General features: G+C 39.2%; 1 protein-coding gene across 3 annotated transcripts; it reads right to left on the minus strand.

Moving 5' to 3' along the window:
- Window positions 1-1,183: 1,183 nt before the first annotated feature.
- On the minus strand, window positions 1,184-23,638 carry LOC119693026 (membrane-bound alkaline phosphatase). 3 transcript variants are annotated; one of them, XM_038115065.2, is made up of 9 exons: window positions 21,718-21,871; window positions 17,224-17,522; window positions 13,177-13,369; window positions 12,175-12,344; window positions 10,193-10,363; window positions 3,457-3,622; window positions 2,692-3,015; window positions 2,029-2,261; window positions 1,184-1,904 (listed from the first exon to the last, which is right to left on the minus strand). In XM_038115065.2, exons 1-9 carry the CDS (start codon window positions 21,782-21,784, stop codon window positions 1,875-1,877), a joined length of 1,653 nt encoding a protein of 550 aa, XP_037970993.2. In that variant the 5' UTR covers window positions 21,785-21,871; the 3' UTR covers window positions 1,184-1,874. The 3 variants fall into 3 exon arrangements, with proteins under 3 accessions (XP_037970993.2, XP_037970992.2, XP_037970991.2); XM_038115064.2 differs by lacking the exon at window positions 21,718-21,871 and adding an exon at window positions 23,465-23,638 and having other exon boundaries at window positions 1,184-2,261; XM_038115063.2 differs by having other exon boundaries at window positions 1,184-2,261.
- Window positions 23,639-26,133: the final 2,495 nt, after the last annotated feature.

A 26,133-nucleotide genomic window follows, 5' to 3' on the forward strand; every position in this document is an offset into this window, starting at 1 on the left:
CATAACTCGTATGGTCTAAACTTTTTTGGCCGAACCATCACTTTGCCAAGACTTATGTGGCATAAGGCTCGTTTCGTCTAAAACTCTTTAGGCACAATCTTTAAACACCTAAGTTTCGTTTGGTCAAATTTATTTTCGTCTATACCTATGTATAATCTTGTTTATCCTAATGTTATCTTAATAAATAATATATTAAGTATGTAGTAAATGTACAAATTGTGGTATTTTTCTCCTACATCCCGAAAATCACGATATTGTATGATCAAAAAATCGAAAGTTAAGGACCAATATAATTATTACAAACCCCATGAGATCGAAACCAAAAAATAGGTGCGACGACGAGCAAAGCGAGGAGGAGCGTGTTAGGTGCACATGTTCATCAAAACCAAAGCGGAGCGCAGCGAAGCGGAGCGGAGCGTTTTCCAAACAGCGGAAACAATACAAGGCACCAGTTTGCGCTATGTAGGGAGACGCTCCGTCAAAGTTAAAGCCAAACGAATATTATTACTTTGTATAAACCTATGCCATAGCATTATTAGGCTATTCAAGATTTGGCCATACCATTATTAGGCTAAACAATGTTATGCGAAATAACTTTTTACTAAACGAGATTTATGCCATACGATTTTCGGCGTAACGAGACTTTGACCAAACGTTACTATGCAATACGAGATTAGGCAAAAAAATCTTATGCCAAAAAAGGTAGAACCGGTCGTCATCTCGTGAAACTTATCACAGTTGCAAAGACCATACTATAAAAGAAGTACAATTTGACCATTGATTTGACCTTCATAAGTAGTAGTTACATGGTACTAACATAGTAGTAAGGTAGATAGAAAATAATATCATCATCATCATCAGCCTATACTTACCTAATTATCCACTGCTGGACATAGACCTCTCCCAAGGAACGCCACAACACTCGGGCCTCGGCTTTCCTCATCCAGCCACTACCGACGACTTTCCTAAGGTCGTCGGTCCAGCGGGCAGGAGGGCACAGGAGGGTGTCCCACGCTGCGTTTGCCGGTTCGTGATCTCCACTCGAGAACTCGTCTACCCTAACGGTTATCGGTTCTTTGGCAGATATGACCAGCCCACTGCCACTTCAGCTTGCGCATTTTGACAACTATGACGGATAACCTCATTTTTAATAATATAGGAACATAAAATAAACAACAAGGTGCAGTAATAATAAATAGTTTTAATATAAATGCATACTTGGTAAATCAGCACCTATTCAAGATTGATTTAATTTACTCTATCACTTAATTTAAATAGGAATAGTAATACTTACAAACAAATTAAGACGTACTTATCACAATTTGCAAATCACATTTTTATGGTATAATTACAAACCTTGGAAAATGTGCGACTAATCAGATAGGGTGCATTTCCACCAAAAATGTGTGTTGTGCTAAGGTTGCTATTGATAAATTTGATTTACAAATAATAATATCCCACTAATGAACTCATGATTGTGCACTGGTAAAAACAATCTCTAGGAAGAGATAACTCATTAAAAAAATGTGCTATTATTTTTGATAATGCGTGCTTGCTGGGGGTTGTGGATGCGGCGTGCCACATTTTATACCCTGATGACACCTACACACTGAGTGATGAGACAGTATCCTAGGCCGAGCACTCGATCTATCGCTTGTCTTGCTATTCTATTTGGTAGGTATAATCAGAATATAGCGCGGGGTGCATAACACTGCCAGTTTGGTTAGCACATGTGAACACCGAACTGGCAGCAGCATAGCATACCTAAGATACTGTAAACAAGTTCCTTAGTTTAGCACATCCTTGGTGGAAAGGCACCCGCTATCACAACAGTTATGTATGACAACACGCCCAGCAAATAATCATCAGATTTTTCAACAAAGTTTAGTCCGCCGGAAAAATACCTGCAATTCGATTTATTTATTAATAATATTTACAATTTAACACAGGTAACCTAAACTAAAACTATAATAAGCGTCTCAGATACGAAACAATCACAGCCACACAAATAAAACTAAAACTACTGGCCTTATTACTAGAACTGTTCGGGGACCAAAATCCACCACTCTTCGGTTTACAGTGCTCGTCTTTCTCGTTTCCTATGCACATGGCATAGGCTATTAGATGCGGTACCACATTCTGTTCATAGCTGGCTGTGAACAGATGCTGCCAGGGTCCTAGGGCGTAGACCGCCACATCTTCACCACCATGCGTCTCTGAATCCATGGGCACCATACCTGGGTACTCGTAGTCTAGGCTTCCTGTGGAAAAAGCAAAGGATGAGAAAAACCGGATAAGCTGCATTGAGAAGGCTAAGAGTATTGAGGTCACGTTTAACATTCAAGAAGACATTGACTTCTAGTCAGGTACCTATAAAATGCATACGAGGAAATTACGCACCTTAATCTACATATTTGCAATAAAAATGGTTAAGTATTTAAAAAACCAAACATGTTTTGTTCAATGGCAAGTTCTGACTTTCCTTCTGGAAAAACCGTGGTATTTTTTTGCAAATTTCCTTTTAAGGAATAGGTTGATATGTAATTGTCCAGAAAAAAAATTTACCAGTAAAATTATCTTGTTTCTTTTTCGGGAGCATGTCTTTTACGACCTTAAGAGTCGCGCAAGACAAAAATATGCTGAATCCTTGTAGGTGTATCACTATAGTATAAGAACGTTAGGTATACTTACTTGTCAAAAACGATTGGCTCTTCGTGACATCGATTCTCTTGCCGTCAGCTCCAACCGACTGCCCCTTTCCGTTAGCGTAACTGATGGTCGTGTACGGAATGTCATCGGATCCCAGAGCCGTGTCCACAGTTCCGAGGATATCATTCCCTCTGGAGGGATATCCTGCTACGGTCATGGTGTGGGCGTGGTCAGAGCTCACGACAATGAGGGTGTCCTCCCGACTGGTCAAACACTTCGCTTTTTCGACAGCTTTCGCGTATTCAACTGTTTCGTCTAAAGCGAGATGCGCCAGGCTGTCGTGGTGCGCGTGGTCGATGCGGCCACCTGGAAAATGTAAGGTTAGGTTGTTTAATAAGTACTAGGTATAATGTTTGATAGATTGTGGGGGGTGATGGGTCATCATCATCAGTTTTCACTACTTATTTTTTATTACGATTTGATACTGGGATTTCCTACAATTTTCAAAAGTCTTCTCATTCAGAAACACCCAATAACTTCGAATAAAAGTCAGACCTGCAGGGCGATCACGAACAATATAGAATCGAATGCGAGTGCGACTAGTGGCAACTTGACAGCACTTTCGAACACTTTTTACCTATAAAATTGACAGTTGTCGCACTCGCATTCGATTCTATACGTTAGCTCGAATTTTCGTGATACGGGTACTGATTTCTGCAGGACTCCTTAATAGGCGCCTCGACCATGACCACTAAACCAACTGTAACATTCTAAAAGGCCTTACGAACTAAACAAATACCACCCTACCTTCAACAAACAAGAAGTATCCTTTAGGGTTCCTGCTCAGCATCTTGATGGCAACTTCCACCATCTCCTCCAGAGTGGGCTGGTCTCTGGCCTGCAGGTGGTACGCCATGTGGTCATCGTTGAAAAGACCCAGCAGGTATTCCGGAAGCTCTTCCGCGTTGAACACCTGCAGGGGTGGTGGAGTTTGTTAATTTTGTTTTAAAGGTGCTTTAGGGGTATTTTTACCACGCTCTTTTGTCTCTAATTAGCTTTAGCGCGAGCTTAGATTCGAGTTTAAGGGTCTTCGTGTGGGAATTCCGGTTATCTAGGCATAATGTTTGTAGCGGATTGCTTACAGTTGCAAAACGAAGATAACCGATGGCCGTAATCCACTTGAACTTGCTTCTTAAGGTTGTTGAATACCTAGGCTTAGGTAGGTGACCGGGGCAGAAGTAAAACTCCAGTTTCTTTCTTGAAAAGTGAGCAGAAAGGGAGGCAGAAGTGTTTTCAGGCTTCTTCTAGTCTTCTTATTGTTCCTCTGTTCGGCTGGCGTAGTACGATTTCAACCTAGCGAAATGGTTGCTTAGCTACCTCGAAGCTATGCCGCACAGACGAACCTTGCTTTTTACGCATTTTTTATTGCCCTCTTTTGCTTCCCTTTACTGTTTCAAACGCATTTATTTATTATAAAGACTTAACCTATGTACATTTTAACGTTTTAATCAACTTAATTACTAAATAATCTAGCAGGGAAATAAAACACACCTACTCTAGGTACATAAACTAAAAAGTTATAACAATTTTCCTTACATTTTACTTAGTAATTTCTAACATTGCACAATCATCTATATCTCTTTATTGAACTTAAAACTAGTTAATAACTTATGTACATGAACAAAATAAGCGTAATCATCATGATTTTAAACAGAAAAAAGGTAAATAAAACAATCAAATTTTCACAAAAAATAAGACCCAGGCGGAATTGGTCACGCAAGCGCTATCTGTTTAGCGCAGCATAAACATGGCCGCTTTTGGCATTGTTTACCGCGGTGCGTATTGTTTTCAGCATTCGTCGTCAACAGTCTCCCCCTCGTTACGTAGTAACCGGTTGCAGGTTCTGGCGGCAGGATGCTGAAGTCATATCGGGTGGTGCTGTGGTCGTCAGGATGATCAGCCTCGTTGCAGGTCTTCGCAGGATGCCGTGCTTGGTTCTCACGTCGACGATTCTTACTGTGCCGTCTGGTCCAGGGTGTGTCGCGACGATCTCGCCTCTAGGCCACGTACCACGTGGTAGTGAAGAGTCCACGATTAGTACGATGTCACCGACCTTTGGGTTAGTGTAAGGTCGGCCTGGGTGGCGGCGTGGCAGCAGTGTAGGTAGGTACTCCTTCGTCCATCGTGCCCAGAAGTGATCCGCTAGGAGTTGGCAGGTCTTCCACGTCGCAGTACCAACAAGAGAACTATTGTGAAATGTTCCCAGTGTCGGCAGACCACATGATTTTCCAATCAGAAAGTGGTTAGGTGTTAGTGCTTCCTCTGCGTCTGGGTCTAGACTTATTTCAGTGAGTGGTCTTGAGTTTACCACATGTTCGACTTCCAGGAGTAGTGTGTGGAGCACCTCTTCTTTGGGCGATCTTTCATTCAGAGTTGCTGCTAGTGCTGTCTTCACGGAGCGTACGAGGCGTTCCCAGGCTCCGCCCATGTGTGGGGCCCCGGGAGGGATGAATTTCCACGTGATTCCGTAGTTTTCAGTTTCTCGTACTAAGTCTGTTTGTGATAGACTTTTCAGCTGTTCTTGAAGTTCTTTGTTCGCACCCACAAAGTTAGTTCCGTTGTCGCTGTATATTGTTGCAGGGGTCGATCTGCGGGCAGCCATTCGCCTCAGCGCCAGTATCATAGAGTCGGTTGAGAGTGAGTTGGCCAACTCTAGATGGATTGCACGCGTAGTCAGGCATGTGAATAATGCACCCCAGCGTTTTTCATGACGTCTTCCAACTGTCACAGTCATTGGGCCAAAGTAGTCCACGGCGCTACATGTGAAGGGCCGTTGATACCTATTTAGTCTTTCTTTAGGTAGGTCGCCCAGGGGAGCACTCTGTGGTTTCTGTCGGCGTATTTTGCACGTTAGGCATTCTCTTGTTATCTTCTTCACGGAGTTACGTAATTTCGTCACGTAGTATCGTTGTCTTATTTCGTTCATGACTGTTTGATGGTTGCCATGGTGAAGTTGTCGGTGTTTCTCTTCGATGAGTAGGAGCGTGATGTAGTGGCTTCCATCGAGCACGGCGGGGTTCTTGTAGTCGTGAGGTAGGTATGGAGCAGCGCCGACTCTCGTTGATAGGTATATTATGTCGTCTTCAGTTTTCAGCGTGAGCGTCAGGTTTTTCAGTTTTGAGCTTTTTGGTATTTTAGTGTTATTTTTCAGGTGATGTTTTTCGCTCTTGAAGCAGTCGTCTTGTATCTTGCGGATTAGGTATTTTTCAGCTTCGTTTAGGTATTCTTGCGTAAGTATCACGTAATTTATTGTGCTCCGTTGTTGAGTAGGAACAATTTTGCGCGGGATGGCTTTGGCAGTCTTCTTGATACGCCAAGTGGTATCTTGTGTAATTTTCTTAGTTACTTGAATTTGATTTTTTCTTGATTTAATTAGTTTCTTGAATATGTCGACGGCTTGAAACACGCGGGCGGTCGCTCGTAGCAGTCGCGTGAATTTTGAAAACTTTTCAGGTTTGATGAGCTGTTCTTCAGTGTTGATGACGTGCAGGGCGCAGTTTGGTTTTTCTTCACCGGTAGTGGGTATGTTGGGAGAGCTCTTGTCTTCTGGCCTGGCTTTTAGTCGTCGGCATGTTGTTTTCAGTATCTCGTTGGCTTTCTTCTCGGGGTCATTTGAAGGCGTTTTGGGAGTTACGCCTAGAGACTCGATGCCGAAGTGATGTTTGATCAGCTCGTCCATCTTGTCTTCGCCAGTTGTTTGTATGTGGTTCACAGCTAACACTGGTCTTGTACTGAATGTTGCACAACCGTGTAATGTCCAGCCTAGTCTTGTGAGTGAGGCTACAGGTTTGTTTCGGTCTCCGGATTTCACGTCTTGTGATATGATTAGATGCCAGTTGTCTTGTCCAATCACTATTCTCGGCCGCACGTTGTCGTAGGTAATCACGTCGGCGATGTCGGACAGGTGCGGACAGTCTTCTATTAGTGTGTGTGGCACCATTTGTGACGAAATGCTCAGCTTCGAAATCGTGTAGGCATTCATTTTTTCAATGTTTCGTGCGTATCTTCCTTGAATCTTCAGTTTCAGTCGCCTTGAGTCGGGCTCGTTCATTCGATGTCCGCCGATGCCTTCTATGCATAGACCTTCCTTTGGACCGGTGGCTCCGATGCAGTCGGCCACTTCTTCCTCTATGAGTGTGATGGTGGCTCCTTCATCCAGCAGGGCGTAGACTTCAGTAGTATTCTTCGGGCCGTATAACTTCAGCGGCACTATCTTGAGGTATCCTTTCATGGTGCACAGGGTGTTCACTGAGTGCGTCTGCTTGTCTTTAGCTTGCTGTGGTGTATTCGTGGGTTGTGTGTCTTTAGGCTCGGTCGACTCCTTCTCGCCTTCCTTGTCTCGGTGGAGGAGCCTGTGATGTGATCCTCTGCACCCGTTTTTTCCACATGGTTTCGCGCGGCAGTTGAAACCCCGGTGTGTGGAGCTCAGGCATCGAAAACACACGTATGCCTTCTTGGCAACCTCCCATTTTTCTTCCAGTGGTAGCTTCATAAACTTCTTGCATGATTTCAGAGCGTGTTTGTCACTGCAGGCTGGGCACTCTTGATTGTCCTTCCGAGAGGTCAACATAACTTGGTGGTATTCTTCATCGTCGTCGATGATCGACTCGTTCTCGGACTCGGCACTGCTGTCGCTTATTTCTTCTTCATAGTTGTCCGCTCTTGTCATGTGCACTTTGTTCTTCATACGGTTGCGCAGTGGTTCTCTCTCCTTCTTGATGTATGGTCGGCTCTCGAACTCGCAGGCTTCGAATTGATCGGCGGTCCGGTTCAGGAAAGACGTGAGCGCGAGTAATACTGGCCATTCTCGTGCTTCTTCTGCGGCTTTATATTCAAACCACTTGAATCTGATCATGATGCTCATCTTCGATAATATCTTCTCATATATGTCTTCAGAGTGTAGCATGTGTGTGCGCTTCGTGAGTTGGATGGTGTTCACCACGTTGGCTACGACCCCGGCGAAGTGAGCGAGGTTGCGAGCGTCGTCAGACAGCGGCTTCATTTTCTCGATGATTTCTAGTTCGCTTCTTATCAGTCGTAGTGGTTGACCGAATCTTCGTTGTAATGTGTCGATGATAAGCTTCGGATTTGTATCGTTGAATAACATCGAACGTACTGCTTCTTTAGCTTTTCCTTGTATGGCTTTTCTGAGCCTTGCGATGTTCTCAATCTCGCTGAAGTACATCTCTGTATCTCTGTATGTCGCTCTGAATGCGATCCAGTCGCTCGGCTCCCCGGTGAATGTATGCAGCTCACTCATGTACCGGGGTGCGATCGGCGGCGGCTGATGATGATGAACTTGTCCATCATATGGGGTGGCGCGTGTGTGCGGCGCCGTAGGTTTGCCGTTGTAGAGACGTGGCGGTTCTGACATGTGGGGTGCCTGTTCACAGTATCTTCCGTACTCCAGTCGCTCCCCCTCGTGTCGTCTTGCCGATGTGTGAGCTTCCACGTGTGATGTTGGAAGTGAAGTGAAGCGCTTCGCTGTTGATTCCTCGACCCATTTGTCAATATGGCTCGATCGTCCGGCCTGGCCATGAGGCTCGTCGTTGTCCTCCTCCAGGTCGCTCAGATCTGTCTCGGATTCCAGGTGAATCAGCTCCAGCCTCATCTTGGCTAGCTCCTGTTCAGCTTGCGCCTTCTTCGCTTCTTGTCGCTTGATCTCGATCATCTGTTCGATTTCCTTCCTTCTTCTTATTGTCTTCGATGTCGAGGCGTGCGACGTTGGCCTTCTTCGAGGTACCACAGTGTGCTCTGACCCGGCCCTCTTCTCGTGATGGGTCGGTGCAGTCATCTCTCTCTCCATTGGCTTGTTGCTGGTACTTTGCTTGCTGGCCGGCTCGTCGAGTTTGGCAGTCGACTTGGCTGAGTTTCTTGACGTTCTTGAGGTTCCCGTTGCCCCGGACGTGCCCGTGGTACCGGACGTGCCCGTGGTGCCGGACGTGCCCGTGGTGCCGGACGTGCCCGTGGTGCCGGTGGCCTCCGTGGATCTGGTGGCGTCGGTTGTTGCTGTCGATGCTGACTCTGCCGGCGAGTTGTTCGTTGTGCCTTCTCTCTCGCGAGTTTCGACGGCTCTCCCTTCAGCGGTGGGGGTCGTGTTCCGACTGGTCTTCGCTCGTGTGTTCATCATGTCGCCGTTCTTCTTGATGTGGGCTCCACTTGATGTCCCTCGGCGATCTTCTCACGTACAAGGCGAAGGCAGTCTACTTAGATCGACCGCACCGCTTCAAAAGCGTTAATTGCAAATACGCAACGTCAAGGTGTTACGTAATGCAACCGCGCTGAGCGCGTAGTTTCTCGAACACTCCGCCTCTTCTGTGGGACGCTTAGCAATATACGAGCCGATAGAGTGGCAACGTAATCGCATCAGCGCAGGCTTCGAATCGTCCTCTTCACAGCGTATTACACCCAGTAATCGCTTATAGGCTTGATTCTCCTCCTCTTCAGCTGCTGGTCTCCTCCTCTTCGATGAAGCTTCTTGGTTGCAGAATCCGGCACTCGAAGGACCATGAACTGTAGCGGATTGCTTACAGTTGCAAAACGAAGATAACCGATGGCCGTAATCCACTTGAACTTGCTTCTTAAGGTTGTTGAATACCTAGGCTTAGGTAGGTGACCGGGGCAGAAGTAAAACTCCAGTTTCTTTCTTGAAAAGTGAGCAGAAAGGGAGGCAGAAGTGTTTTCAGGCTTCTTCTAGTCTTCTTATTGTTCCTCTGTTCGGCTGGCGTAGTACGATTTCAACCTAGCGAAATGGTTGCTTAGCTACCTCGAAGCTATGCCGCACAGACGAACCTTGCTTTTTACGCATTTTTTATTGCCCTCTTTTGCTTCCCTTTACTGTTTCAAACGCATTTATTTATTATAAAGACTTAACCTATGTACATTTTAACGTTTTAATCAACTTAATTACTAAATAATCTAGCAGGGAAATAAAACACACCTACTCTAGGTACATAAACTAAAAAGTTATAACAATTTTCCTTACATTTTACTTAGTAATTTCTAACATTGCACAATCATCTATATCTCTTTATTGAACTTAAAACTAGTTAATAACTTATGTACATGAACAAAATAAGCGTAATCATCATGATTTTAAACAGAAAAAAGGTAAATAAAACAATCAAATTTTCACAAAAAATAAGACCCAGGCGGAATTGGTCACGCAAGCGCTATCTGTTTAGCGCAGCATAAACATGGCCGCTTTTGGCATTGTTTACCGCGGTGCGTATTGTTTTCAGCATTCGTCGTCAACAATGTTAATCCAGAGTCAGCCTTATATACTTACTAATATTTAATCCAGGCTATTTCCCATGAAAAGCTTACAAAGAATGTATCTCCGATTTAACTACTCAAACCAAAACAACACTATTACTTAACCAAGATATTAAGAGTAAAGAAATGCTCATATAATTAAGTCTACCCTTTCCACACTTATTTATATTTGTGCAATGAAGAATTAAAAAATAATGAAGAAGCTTACCTTCATCAGCTCATTCCTGTCAGTGACATACTGATGGGTGGCGTTCTTCTCCATTTTGTCAGCGTGCCAGGCTTCAGTCAGGTCTAGGTTGTCTAGCCTCTTGCCCCCACTCTTGAACTGAGCGTTGGTGATGTTCGGAGTGAACTCGCGTCTTCCACCACCCATTATCACCTGGAAGAAACAAAGGAGGTAAGGGATTAGGTCAAGATGTTTCTGGAACAGGTGAGCAGTGCAGAACCAGTGTTTGTGCAACATCCTATTAGACTCTAATAGCTAATAATTAGAGGGAACAAATGAAGCAGCTCAAATTTCATTTAAAAACACTCAACCAAAGAAGGTATGTATGTAGGACTGTAGGTATGTTGCTTGAAATACCGCGATGGCGGGTACTGCGTGGAAGAGACAGCTTATTTGAAGAAAAATAATTGACCTAAGCCGATTTGACCATGACTAATCTTCTTCTTAGCGTGTCGATGACAAACAATAGATCTTGGTCTAGTGAGCAATGCTAGTGATAGGTTGCTAATAAATATAGTCTTCCGAAAAACATGTTTGTAAGTATTGTAGGAAAATTATCCCTATAATTAAATACCTACTTATGTGTAATGTTTTCCTTAGAAACGATGTTTTAAAGGACCTTTTCATAAACATACATACTTAATTTAATTACTTCTACATGCTGCACAATGGGCATATATTAATGGCAAGTTGTATAATTGACATGAATAAATTCATGGGCACTAGTTTTTAATAATGTCTAAAACATTAAATATATCTAATACCTATTGGTACTGGAGGGTTACTATAGTTTCTGAAAAAACTAACGATAGCTGTCATGCTATTGGTAGGTTTCATGCAACGAGATAGACTCGTGGTTAGCCTAGCTAAAAATAATTTTAACCTAGACTCCTGCTAAAATACATGATCGGCTTATCTTATAGACCTATGTTCGGCTTTGTGTTAACATTGTAAGGAAGTGTTTAGTTAGAGAAATGTTTTGTGTTATCTGTGAGTTAACACTTTAACACGTCTCTATAATTTAATGGTTTAGTAGTCGTGATCATAAACAATAGGTCGTAAAATATAAAGTAAGAGATTATTCCACGTGTTACAAATAAATGTTACTGCTTAATCTGCAAGGTCTGAAAATGTATTCCTAATGATCTCTCTCTTAACCTCTTGTTTGGGGTTCAGCGCAAATAACGGATCTTTGCGAGCCTTATAATATATATTTAATGACTTTCCACCATTGACATATATATTACTGCATAAGGACAGGCCAAACCACTCAAGAAAATGGCACCCGCGCGTTGGCCCTTAAATAGACATTTTAGGGCCAACGTTCCTCAGTCGACAGTTGTCTGTGACGGAGAGATAGTCTTTGTTTCTTGTGATAAATATGCCTATTTTTGTTGTGAAAGGCTACAAAAACTATGATACGAAGGTCAAAAAGGAATATGGAATATCGTATCATCCTTAATTAATAAATAAACACATTTTAAAGCGATAATTATTTTACTACCAAATTCTACAATGACCGCACGATGTAACCTTGTACGGACGTCCGCATGCAACTCACTCATATTATTATGTACCTACTGTCCGGTGACGGTAAAATATGAACGCACGTACAAGGTTGCGTCGTCAGGATAAGTACCTCGGCTCTGACATAGTTCCAACAAATTATGACAGATGGCAGTTATTTTGCTTGTATGCTTGCTGAAGGGCGTATTGAAAAATTGATCTTTTGAAATCATTGCTTTCCACAAACTGGCACTTCACATAGGTACTCGTAGTATCATTATACATATCATCAGTCTATTGCAGTTCACGGACGTAGGCCTCTCTCAAAGCAAGCCACTGGATGCGATTTACAGCTTTTCGCACCGAATCCAATGGTGAAGATGGAGAGATGTTATTTGTACAGTTATCCGCTTTCCGATTAGAATCATGACCATGTCTTCACCCCAACAAGACCTTACCTTATACATGTTCCCAGGCTTCTCCTTCACAAGCTGGTACGCAATATCCTTGCAGCCGAGGTCCAGGCACTCCTGGGGCACGTCGGAGTCCGCCTCCCAGTTCCTCTCGGAGGAGTGAGCGTACATGCCGGCTGGGGACGCGTGCGTCACTCGCGTGGTTGTCACTAGACCTGGAAGTGGATGAGAGAAGAGGTTAGATATTAATCCTGGCTATTGAGGATGATCATATGACTTTATAGATTTGCACTTAAAGCCTATATCTGCATATCTTCCTCTTTTCATTTAGGTAATCTATGATGACATCTTAGAGGGCCTAATGTTCTAATTACAAAAGTGTAGTATTATAATATTATGTTGCATTAAAATATGAAGTAAGTAATAGGTATTTGCAGCAACACTTTATTAAAACAATGTATAATTTACGATTTCCGGTGATTGAATTAGAGGAAAACTAATAATATATGTATTGTTGGTTAAAGGAAGAAAACTCGTTATATCTTCATTGATGAAATTAGAATACTAATTGCTAACTTATCTATTTATGGCGAACCTAGTGTGAAGCACAATTATTATTGAATAAAGGCTAGATCTTATCAGCAGGTAGGTCATGATCAGTTTTATCAAGTTCAATGACGAAATTAGATATTTCATTACCATAATTTTATTATTGTCCACACTGCTTGCTGGACATTTATGTGCCTCAAAAACGAAGAAAGTCAGACTAATACTTTTCTTGTTCTTAGAGTATCGGTAACAAACGCAAAATATGGGCTAGCGTTTGTCAGCATGGTGAAAGAATTACTCAGTCTGATATTTGGCCAGTCGCTGACTGCCCAGAGTGTGCCGGACTTTATATCATACTACAGATGATACGTCATTTAGACAGGTTCCTTTTAAGTACCGCATAACTTTAAAACCTAAGCTCACAAAATTCTCGAAGGGCCGGGGCAGTTATCTACAATCCGCCAAAATGCTTGTCATCAGTTGAAGGGATAGACTTACCAGCATCAAGTCCCGCGTCCAAGGCCCACTGTCCGATCGAAGACACGAGGTTGCCCTGGTGCAGCTGCGAGCTGCAGGCGCCGCGAGTCACGTTCCCGTCCAGCCCGATGGTCCCGTACTTGGTCTTCACTCCGGTGAGGTAGGAGGTGGCTGTGCACGCCGAGTCCGGGACTTGCGCGTCGAGGCAGTACGTCTGGGGAGGAAGAGTGATGGTCAGTAAATTGTAAAATGTGGAAATCATTAGGGGAGGCCTACGTCTGGGGAGGAAGTGGAAGATGAGGGTCAGTAAAAGTATAAATCAGATTGGAAAAGGTGGAAATCATTAGGGGAGGCCTATGTTCAGCAGTGGAAATCCTATATATGGATGAGGTGATGATGGTGATGATGACTAGAAGTATAATCAGGTACTTCTTCTTAGCGTGCCGGTCACAAACAACTCGTACGAGACGGTCCAGGGTTGGTCAAAGTGGTGAAAGCATAGACACTAGACAGTCAGATTATCATCAGTCCCAGACATTGAGAGCCCATATGGCCTCTAGTACGGGTTTGCAATTTACGTAAACGAAAAAAGTTGGTAGTCTTCTGTCATCTGCATACATTACCCGTCAAAATTTTCATGATAGTTTCCGCTAGAGGCGCCATTTGTATGCGAGTAAACGTAATCTTTTGCAGTTTTCGACAAACTGTAAAGCCTGTAAGTACTAGCATAGAATAACGAGTACTACTGTACTTGTACATCCGGTACTATGATACATGTAGTACTATGGTACTAGATGTAAAAGTTACAGTTGATACGTCAATCGGGGAGGTTCCTTTTGAGACGGTCAGTAAAAATATGGGAAGGATGACGTCCTATGTTTTCGGCTAGTGTCATTGTACTTTGGAACAACTCATTGTCTGAACATTAACCACAACATCTTTACATGATAATTATGAACCCAATACCTACAAGTTATCTATCTGCATAACAATTCTTTATTCTGGGCATGGCTGTTAATTTGTAAAGATTTGTTTTTCAGTAGATATTATGAACATTGTATGGTTTAATTTAAGAAGAAAAATATGTTCGTAATTTTCAGTGTTGTTTAATTTATTTGCTAAAAGCCGTACAAGTGTATCCGATTCGTTTTGTCATGGTTGACATTGGTGATATTGTAGTTGTTAAGAAAACATAAAAATTAATTATTTTTGAAAATTGTAGCTACCTAAAGTAAGCAGCCTGTAAGTAATTAAACAAATCAGGTTGTTCTAGAAGACATAATTATGGAATTAATTGTTTGTAATCATGTCTTCATCCCTCTATTTCTGTATTTTACAAGGACGAGCGGAGGCTTTCTTTAGATATACCTACCTAATAACCTCAATACCAAGAACGAACTGTCAGTTTACAAGTGGTTTGCAAGCTTCATCATGATTCATTTTTATCGAATTTTGACCTTCTGTGTAACAAATCAAGCACAAAGAGTCGATAAACTGACAGTGCATTCTATGAATTCGGGGGTTACTCCCAGGTGACTTCCAAAGGCGAAGTAATGTAAAAAAAGTCATTACGTAAAATCCTTGCCGTTATTGTAAAAATCATTTCCGACATTCGCGAAATAATTGCTAATATCACAGCCAAAATACAGATCACATGAAGGAAACATGAAACTAACAATTTGCCCGCTCCACCGAGCACCGTGCGATTGTGGTCTTTAAAGTGAATGCAATAGAGGTACTAATTTGCACTATGATTGTGTCACGATTAAGGAAAACGTGGGTAGCACGTTGCGAGACGTGCTCTTTGTTTTTTTTTTAAACCACTCCGAAAATTAAACGTGTTATAAAATGGAACTTGGAGTGTGTGTATGTTTATGCCAATGTATACAGGGTATGTTACAAAATTGGTATAGTGAGCCGAAAGGGGCTGATTCAGGCATACTGCTGGCCATTTTGCAACACCCATTGTAGGTATAATCGATTCTGAAAATACAAGCTTTGCCATGGGCTTTGTCAAGTGGTATCTCTACATTAATGAATAAAAAAAGACGGTACTACATCAGTGTTACAAATTACAAAGAATAAACTGTTGACCTAAATACTTTTTGGTATTGGCGCTTCATTCTATTGCAAAGTTAGCGTTTGCATACGCTTTTATCTTTATGAACAGGATGTTGGAAGTTCAAAAAAATTTAGATAAACAGGAAATTATTCCTACCTCAATCTTTAATTAAAACTGTAACTTTGCATTTGTGCATGCATTACAACTATGATAAGAGCAGGTTTTCGTGACACGAGTCACTTTTATTGTTATCACTATGTTTAAGCTGAATGCGACTAGGATAACACGGTACAGTCAGCTATATTAATTGGTGATGATGAATTACTAACATACCTATTTATAAGAGGTTTATCAGTCTCTTAACAGCGTTTAGCCTGAGTCTAGGCTCAGCGCAAACGAACCCCCAACCATAGCCAATGGGGGCCACCGACCGTGACTTGACACACTTTTTCATATATTTTGTACTAGCTGTTCCCGCGAGCTTCACTTCGCCTCAAAAAGTTTTCCCGTAGGAATTCCGGGATAAAAAGTAGCCTATGTTCTTTCTCAGGGTCTAGACCCTATGTATACCAAATTTCATTCAAATCCGTTTAGTATTTTTGGCGTGAAAGAGTAACAAACTGACAGACAGACAGACAGACAGACACAGTTACTTTCGCATTTATAATATTAGTTAGCAAGTTAGCATAGATGCAAGATCGCCAGAATAATCTCGCAAAATTCTTCGAACCTTTTTCAAATTTCTCCCGATAAAAATGTTAATTTGGAGATATCTCCACACTGGAGACTGTGTCCTTACTTCGCGAATCGAATTCATGGGGAAGCTATCTTTAATTTGTAAAAAGAGCTGCCATGCAATCGGTACACCGTTTAGTGCAACGAGATAGAACCGCGTTTGCATAGCAATTTTAACTTTCTGTAACACAAGAAGTCGAACTCTGTACTATTTTATTTTTCAGTATTTATATCACTTTTCTTCTTTGTGCTAATAAAGACGTGTAAGTGCATCACGATGTCGCTTGCAAGCCTCTTTTAAACTTCGTAGTTCGTAATAAGAATTCGGGGGTTACTTTTTCTCAAGCAATAGTGACCTCCTAATGTCTCTATAATGAAGCTGTCCGTACAAGCGAATGATACACAATGGTAGGAAGGAAGGTGCTCGATGGCTATTGTAACTAATCGTTGGCTGTGTCCATTGCCAAGGCTAAGAAATTGTGTTTGTCACTTAATTAGATGGCTTTACACTTTCCGGAGTTTATACGTGATAAACCAAACAGGGGTTATGTAATTTTCAAGCAGTTGTCTTTGGTAGTATAGGTATACAAATATATTGATGTGGTAGGTATTTATTGGATGTGGTATTAATTGCAATCATAGTATGCGTGAAGTATTAATTTGCTTTTAATTAGGAAAAGGTTTAAGTTAGTAGGTTATTAAAGAACAAAACAAAATGAAAATCTGTGAGTAACTAGGATAATTTATATTGGTGTGAATTCATACTGATATTAATTTCACGGTTTTTTAAACTAATTGCTTAAATATTCAAATTATGACATGATTTAGTCAGTTCATTTTTAACACGTATTCACCTAAGTTTAAGAATTAGGTACTTATATATATTCAACCAGATTCATAAAAGTTGAGTATCATGATTTGGCATTGTATACCTAATAATTAATTTTATGGTCCATTAAATTGGGGAAATAACTTAGTTTTTTTATTTAATTGAATTCTTTAATCTACTTTTAATCTGTTTTATTTAGGGACTTGCATACTCGTATTATTGACATTGGCATTGACATAAAACAAAAACACGTAAGTCTACCAATACCAACTATTAACTGAATATACTTAGTGATCGGATTAATCCTATCCCATCAGATCATAGAACAACGCGAACTCGGGTGTATCAGATATACTTACTAATAACATTGAGTGTATACTCAATACACGCACTTGGTCCGCATTGTTCTATGACTAATAAGGCCAGATGGTATAAAACTCACCCGAGCCAGCCCGCTGACAGGAAACTTCTCGAAAGACAGGGTATTATCCTCCCCCACCTCCCTCTCCAGCTGCCCCGCGAACGTCCTGGCGGCCATGATGGTAGCCAGAGACATGCCGTCTCCAATGAAGAATATGCCATTCTTGGCCCTATTAGTATTGATCTTTTGGTTAAGTTTGTCTTGGATGGTGGCAGCGGCGCTGCTCCGCCAGTATGACGCGTGTTTTTCTTCCCCCGGGATGTAGGCTGGGTTCATGATGGTGTCGAGCACCTTCTTGGGCTTCGGTGTGGCCACATCTTCTGTGAATTTGACAATAAAAATACAATTAATGCGTTTCAAAACTATGCATCGGAGAAATGACTTTTCAGTAATTATACAGACGCACTAGGCCTAGAACCCTTCCTTCATTGGTTTTGAGGTCTATATTATAGAAGCAGTTTAGAATAGCGTTGCTGCCGAAAAAAAATACCTAGCGGACATAATGAGCTCTTGTACAAAATACCATGGTAAATATCGCTTTCGGAGTTTATACAATCGGAAACATTGCTTCTGAATTGTTCACCAGATTCCTTTAAGGAAACCAGCGTATTTTGGAGCTTTTGCTGCATTTTATTGAACAGAGAACAGACTTAAAAAAAGAAAGTATTGAAAATGTATACTTTAACTAGCCAGTATTATAAAGAAATAACGTACACAAATTCTAGATAATACGTAATTATTATTATTTTTGTAATAGGTATACGTTTTGTTTGAGAGATAGAACAAAATATGTCACTTGTGCAAAATTATCCGTGTACAATGCTATCAAGACGTCGGCGTCGGTGTATGAATGGGCCGGGCGCTCATTGTTGCCTAATAAAATCTTACAATGACCGAAGGTCGTAGGATCGCAGACCTAGGTTATAGGTACAATCTTTATATAATATTTGATTCTAGATGTAAAAAATCATACAAGAGTAATAGGGCAAGAGATTTTTTGTAGATCTACGGTCTTGAAAAGGAGATGACCAATACACACACACACACACACACACACACACTCACGCCTTGTACTAATGTACTCCCTTGCGGGGTAGGCAGAGGTGCATTGCTGCATCCACTTTTCGCCAGAGTGTTCATGTTAATAGTCCCAATGTAATAGGGGGCGGGCCTTTTGCCATTTTACGGGCACATCCAAGACCCGAGAACAAATATCTGTGTTTAAACAAATATCTGCCCCAGCCGGGAACCGAACCCGGGACCATCGGCTCAGTAACCACTACGCCATTCGGTCGTCATTTTTCATGACTATAAAGTTAAGGTGGTACCAAAATAAACTTTTAGGTAGCTGCTGCAATTAGGTAATAAACCATATTAGTATAGTAACATTTTTGTATAAGTAAATACTTAATTTACTCATTCATGATATTATTTTCAATTTCTTAAGATACTTTTTACTATTAAATTGATGAACAAATGAATCTCAATTATCGTGTTCTATGTATAGACTTGCAAAAACTAGTAATAGTCCTATTATGGGAAACAATTACCAACTTTTACAAAAACACAATATTCTTGAAAATAAACCATTATAATAAAGATGAATGAAAGAAGAAGCCCTTGAAAACATTGAGATTTTCATGATGTTTAATAGATGGAACATCAGTGGAGCGGAAATTTATTGATAATTGAAACTATTCAGGAGATAAATAACAAACAATGATATACTTTTATTTATAAAAGAAGATGCGGTCTATGAAATTCTATTGACTACTTTAGATTGACAATACATGAACAAGATGGAGTGCAAAATACAAAATCAAACCAAAAAACTGTCCGCTAAATAGATTGCTGTCAAACCGTTTTAAGTTAAATCTGAGAACCAATGAAAAAAGTAACAAAACTTCTAACCAAACTAATCCTAATCCTAACTAATATTATAAATGCGAAAGTAACTGTGTCTGTCTGTCTGTCTGTCTGTTACTCTTTCACGCCAAAACTACTAAACGGATTTGAATGAAATTTGGTATACATACGGTCTAGACCCTGGGAAAGAACATAGGCTACTTTTTATCCCGGAATTCCCACGGGAAAACTTTTTAAGGCGTAGCGAAGCGCGCGGGAACAGCTAGTAAAAAATAAAAGCTCAGAGGTAGACGTAGGGTGATATTTACAGAGACGTTTCTTTTATACTGACACTCCATCTAGTTCTTATTAATTTTTCTTTGATTTACTAATAATATTAGACGGGTATTTAATTGTCAGACTGTCATTTCTTTCAGAATTTCAGTAAAACGTTCTGGTTAATCTATGCTATTTCACTAGTGGTACTCATATTGTTATTTAATCCTTTATTATAATTATATATAATATAAGAATAAGTGTACAAAGGATGGACTTAATGCTACAAGCAATTTCTACCAGTCAACCCAAAGGATGTACAAGAAAAAAATATTTATATCTTCTGCTACGTATTATTTATTTGCTGTTCATGTTGTTTGTAATCTACAGCTATCTATTTAAATATTTTTCTGAAACCGCTTTTATTGCAGCTGTTTTAATATTAAGTAGTATTTTTATTTACTCAGTTACACACACATACAGACGTTTCATGAACACAATTTATACTTCATTGCTGGTATTAAAAAGTACAGCTAGGAATATTCATTATAAAATATAGATTTTATTTCGAGCTTAGCTACCCCAAATAAGGGTTTTCTCGTGAAATGTTCATAAAAACAAACGAGTTAATCCACACACAGCATTACTACATGCCAAATATGAATAAAAAAGTTCTAGCCGTTTTTCCGTGAAAGAGGAACAAATCTATCCAACATTACATTACAAACTGTCACATTTAAAGTGTTTATACATTTACCAAAATAAGGTTACAGTGTTTTAAGTGAGCACTGAATCTTGAAGAACTGAAAAATATATTTCAGGAGTCAGTACCCTTCCATTTAGGTTCAGTAACCAAAACATAGTAAGTATACTCAAATAATACATTGATAATATCAATCAGTAGGACTAGTTTGTATACGAGTACTAGGCCGTAGTCAAGAAATAGGTGTTCGTTGCATAAAAAGGTTATCTGTTAGATATTACTATTTAAGCCATAAGGCTGACTTTGTATACTGATTTAATTTTTCGTGCAGTAAATTTTGTACCTATCCACGTTTTTTGGTAAACCGTGGATTTGGAACTTACCGTTATATTCGACTAATACCTTTGTCACGAAACTTTTGGTTTTATGCTCCACTAGATAATTCGTCATAGAGACGTAACGCTTTGCAAAGTACCAATACTGTAATTATAATACCTACCTTCTTAAGAGCCAATTTCTCCATTCTCGGTTAGAGCATAACCAGGGAGTAGTGGTTAACTTTTGACACATCTGTCATGAATTTTATATGGAGATGACGTTTAATTTATTGATGAAATTGGCACTTAAGTCTGTTTTTAAACTGAGATAGGTACTTAATTGACAGAATTGAACTGTTCATCAACAGTTGATTGTCCCGCGATTAACTGACGTATCGTTCTATTGGTGGGACAATCGACTGTTGATGAACCGTTCAGAATCTATCAATTTAGTACCTATTTGAGATTAAAACAGAATTTATTAACTTAATAAAGATAACGATTATCTTTAGTATATTATATTGTAACAATTATTGTTACACTAAACTATCTATCTCCTTGAGATAAGGATGGCCATGTTAATTAAAAGGTTATCTTCTGTGTTTTCAGATCTTTCAAAACTTTTTATCTTCACAGGTCGTATTACAAATCTTATCAGTTTTTTTAATGAATTAAAGTTATTTGATGTTGCAATTATACTTAGTGATCCAGTGTAATTTCCATTATTATTTAATAAGTAATATTTTTAGTCGGCTTAAAACCATAACAATATTGTATGACTATAGACATAATTATTTCATTTGGAATTTAGCATCAGTGTGCACTGATAATAAAAATTATAGAAAAAATGAAATAATTTGATTATTTTGTTTCTTTTTCACGATAATTTTTTGATCAAAGGCTCGGGTGCATAGTTTACATTAGGAAGCGAAGCTGGTGAGTAAATGACTCTGCAAATACAATGCAATAAATGCGATCTCTTGCGTTAAATACACATTTTAAATAAATTTAAACCACATTAACGCCCTGTTTCACAATGTTTGGCTACCTGTGAGATAAAATACGTGCTGTCACTCTCTGTTATTATTTTTTTGACAGTGACAGCATGTATTTTATTTTATTCCACAGGTAGCCACTAACCAGACATTGTGAAACAGGGCCTAAAACTTATTGAAAACATAGTTTATCTATAATTTTCTTTTTTCAAAACACGTCTATTTTCTTTCTCTAAAATATTTGCAACCGGCCAGACTTTCTGTGAAGGACACCACTAGCCCCAACAATTTTTCTCATAATCACACATACCTACCTAAATAGAACAACTTTTTATTTTTTAAATTCAAATTTCGAACGTTTTATTTTTAAAGTACGAACCTGCGTGAACTAGTGATGTGAACGCGAGAGCCGCGATGACCGATACCTGGCGCGCCACGCGAGACATGACTGACTCGCAGACGCCGAGGAAAGACGTTTTATTATTATTGACTCATTGATGAATTACTACACGACGCAACTTGCAACTGCGATAGGCTGATATTGACGAAGATTAACATATGTATTGTGGTTAAAAATGCTGTTAAACAAAACGTTTAAATGAAGTTTTTAAAGAACAATCACAATGTCGAACAAACATCGTTGCATGTGCTGCAGATCGTTCGACGGCAATCTGAAATCATCAGCTACGCTTTTGATCAATACATTTAAATGTAAATCCCATAGAACAACGCGGATTTGGACCATGCGTTCTCAATGGCTAAATTCTAAAGATCCTGAAGTTTCATAAATTACTTCCGATTATTTATTAAGCGTGTTTTTTTTCGAATAATTAATTAAATTAATTTAAGTACCTACCTACCTACCTACCAGTTACCCTTATCTCTTATAATTATGTTATTAAAGTTAGTTTAGCTAATATTAGGATATGCTTATTGGTAAGTTCTAAAATTACCAAACAGGGATCGATTTTTGCTGAAAATCTTTGTTGGTGATTTATTTTAATTTTAATATAAACCAAAAAAATCCTTGAACTATAAATTTGTTCAGAGATCAGTAACCCCGTTTCGTATTACAATGTTTATTTTTAGACAAGTATCGGTAATTCACATTTATTTTCAGTTCTGAACTAATGGGCCATCACTATGGAAATTTTAACCAACTTATTTAGAATTACCATTAAGAAGTACTGAATATAAGACAAAGATAGAACTATAGATATAACCGAAAATAGCATGCAGGATAGCATATAACGGCTTTTTGTATTTTAAGAAATTTGTTAATGATTATTACAACACGAGTAAGTTAAGTACCTACAGTCAGAAAATAGATGAATGGTAGTAATAAGTGACATGAAAAATACGACTGTTTCTATGTAGGTTGTAGGTATCATGGTTTGATATTATTCGAATTATTGCAAAAAAAAACTTGGGATTTTACGAAAACATGCATAATTAGACAAAGGTGTTCATTTTCAACCTAAAGATAGGTAGGAGGGTGGCGAGACTAAAGGTAGAGTACTAATAGTCATTTCACTGCCACAACCCAGTCCCCACTGCTGGGGCACGGGTCTCCTTCCAATGAAGGAGGAGTTTCAGGCCTAGTCCACCACGCTGGCCTAGTGCGGGTTGGTGGAGCAGTGCGGGTTGATGGTCCAGTGCGGGTTGGTAGACCACTTATTCTAGCAAGATTCAGACAATGTTTGGTAAACTTATACCTACTTTCCAAGGTGCTAAACCTTATGTCTGTAAGATTTTTGTGTTAAGTTTAGCGTAACGAATTATACTGTGGGTTTTTTTTAAGTAACCTACCGAGTCATCGGGAATTTTTGCAAAAAATTATCAAAAGTTGGAATTGCCAAAGAAAAAAACTAATTTAGCCTGACCTGTAAAGGTCCACCTTTCAGCATCGTACGTAACGGACGCATCGCTCTCAGTATTCTTTATACAGAAATTCCCACAAGTGCGTCCACTTAATCGGCATTGCCGACGCCATACATTTATGAAAAATTCGTGAACCCATACATACCGATAGGTAGACGCTTATTTTTTTCAGCGTTTACACGATAAGAGTCTACGTACCTTAGAAATCGGAATAATTAAATAAAAACCTAAAACAGAAAACTTACCAAAAAAATTGGCGCCAAACGTTTGGCTGACGCTCAAAAGGACGATTACTACGAAAAGTGCCATCGCGTATGAAGTCTTGAATTAACGGATTATGATATTATAATGAAATTAATGAATAATGATAATGAAGTTAATGAATAATGAACCTTAATGACCGCACGTGGCGTGCGCGCGTCTCTGTACTGCCAAGAGAGCGCCGTCTAGTCCCGCCTTATATCTCTGAACTAAGTTTGAGTAAAGGATGATGTTTTTTTACTGAAATACTGTGATTTGTTTTATAGAACTACTAAAATGATGATAATTATAAACATACTTAATTATGTTTAAACTCCAATCTTACCAAATAGGGGTGTTATGAGTTTGTTTCTGTTTGTCGTTGAATTAGATCAAAGTTTTGTGTCTTGTCTTGGTTGTGTTTAACCATGATTGATTAAAATCAGTTCAGCCAACGAGCTCATTACCACTTGTCGGGGGATTTCATACTTGATTAGGTTATTAAAAGATACTTTGATAATAAATGATTGTCGAATGGTTGCAACTTTGCAAACAGCCACTTGACTATCAATAGAGATTATTGAAGATTAAGCACTCTCATGTATGTTGAATAGCATGTAAACGTGATAGGGTGCACTAAAGGAGACCCTAAATAACCGCACCTAATGTAAAAAGTATGTATGTAACTAGGTCTGTCGCACCTGGGCGAATCAGCGACTGGCAGTTTTACTGATCTGACTAGGCCTCTCTGAGTGGCCAATTCTGAGACTGTTATTTTTTCATTGTATTTAACTTCTTATATGTATATTGTATGTAGCATACCCTAAATAATATTAAAATGAGTCTACACACATTTCCATTTCGAATAAGTTTCTAATCGCTCTATTTAGGACATGAAATAGCCCCCTATCATTTTTTTAACTTTTGTTGTCCTACACATAGGTAAACATACATATAAATTATTTACCAAACACCCTGTATAAGATAGTTACACACGCTGGTCTTCCGTGAATGGAGAAACAGAAATACTTGGACGTCACGTCTTATCACGTCGTAATCCAAATATTTATGCCGCCTTTTCTTTATTTTATTTTAATAAGCTCAGGGCTGTGACAGCTCAATCTAGCGCAGTGTGGCTTGTTCAAACAATACAACTGAAGGTAAAAAAAAACATAGAATTATATAAGTATAAGTAGTCAAATTTCAGAACTAGATCCCTTTTTGAAGTCAATAACGGGTTTGGTAGTTGTCGAAAACTGTGAAAGTTTACTTTTTCTCAGATACAAAGTGGTGCACCTTACGGAAACTATGATGAAACCTTTAACAGATAATGTATGCAAATGACAGAAGAATAAGTTAACTTTTTTCGTTTTCTTAAATTTCAAAATCCGTACTTAGGGCTGTGTAGATTCAGGTTAGCGTAGAGTTTCTTATAAATATGTAACGTAACATTGATCTATAAATACGTCTGTGCTATGATTAGTTTAGCAATAGTCGCCTGCTAAAGAGGATGCAAGTCGTTTTCTTCATATTCATTGTTGTGATTCGTGACTCTAGATAATGTTGAACCGAGGAATAGGTAGGTTGCAATCGAATGAATCCGTAAATTTTTTTTCCTAAAAAATAGTCGGAAGGTTCTATGTTAGAAAAACTGAATATACCTACCTACAATTTACAATGTAATTGTGTATATTTTAAAAGTACTAGTAAGTAAGTAGGTACTTACCTCATTCTGATGTTAGGTATCATAATAACGTTTGTGAAAATACTCACACCAAGGGCCCTATCACGAAATAACATTTATGAAGTAAGTAATTAGTTAGTGTCAAATTCAATCCAAAAATCGTTGCCAAATCTAGTTCGCGATAGAAGTACACAACTAACACAACACAGCTCCAGATTACTGAGAATCTTTCTTTAATGTTGTAATAATGAATATTATTACTTATATTTCTATCTCTTTAATATAATTATAAGTAGGTAATTAATATACCAATGAGTGATAGTTACAGTTTTTATCTCATCTCAATAATCAAATTAGGTAATACATTGCCAAGCGAGATAACAATAATATATAATTGCATAAGACACTACTAGAGGTGGTCAATATAATCTTTGCTTTGGTCCAAAATTAATGATAAAGTAGCGAACAATTTGATAAATACAAGACTTGACATGAATAAACAAGATAACAAGCAATGTTGCTTAATTAAATGATGAATGATAATAAAGTCGGTTTAAAATAAATTAAAATGTAAGATAATGTTCAACAAATACACTCGAGATAATAATTATCTTTGTCAATCCAGACGTGCCTTCATTTAGTAGCTAATGGATGGATAGTATGGAAAAAGACTCTCTTGGGATTACCACTGTCGTTATAACCACTGTCGTCACATGTCTAATTGGAAGGTTAATGCATCGAGATAGAGTCGTGGTTATACAGCACAGCTGTTTTGTTTTTACAAATTAGGAATCTATCCCGTTAGGTTGGTAGGATGGTGGCACTGAATGGATTCTAAAAAGTACATCTTGTTAGTAAATTTAATATTTACACAAGACTAACTACCTACTTCGAGAATCAAATATTACGGACAACATAATTATTATAATGTATTTTACCTTACTTGGCACTTAATATGTTGAGCAGTCTTGGAGTGTCTTATTATTTGAA

This window comes from Plutella xylostella, chromosome 8 (genome assembly GCF_932276165.1).
Source record: "Plutella xylostella chromosome 8, ilPluXylo3.1, whole genome shotgun sequence".
In the NCBI taxonomy this organism is placed as follows: Eukaryota; Metazoa; Arthropoda; class Insecta; order Lepidoptera; family Plutellidae; genus Plutella; species Plutella xylostella.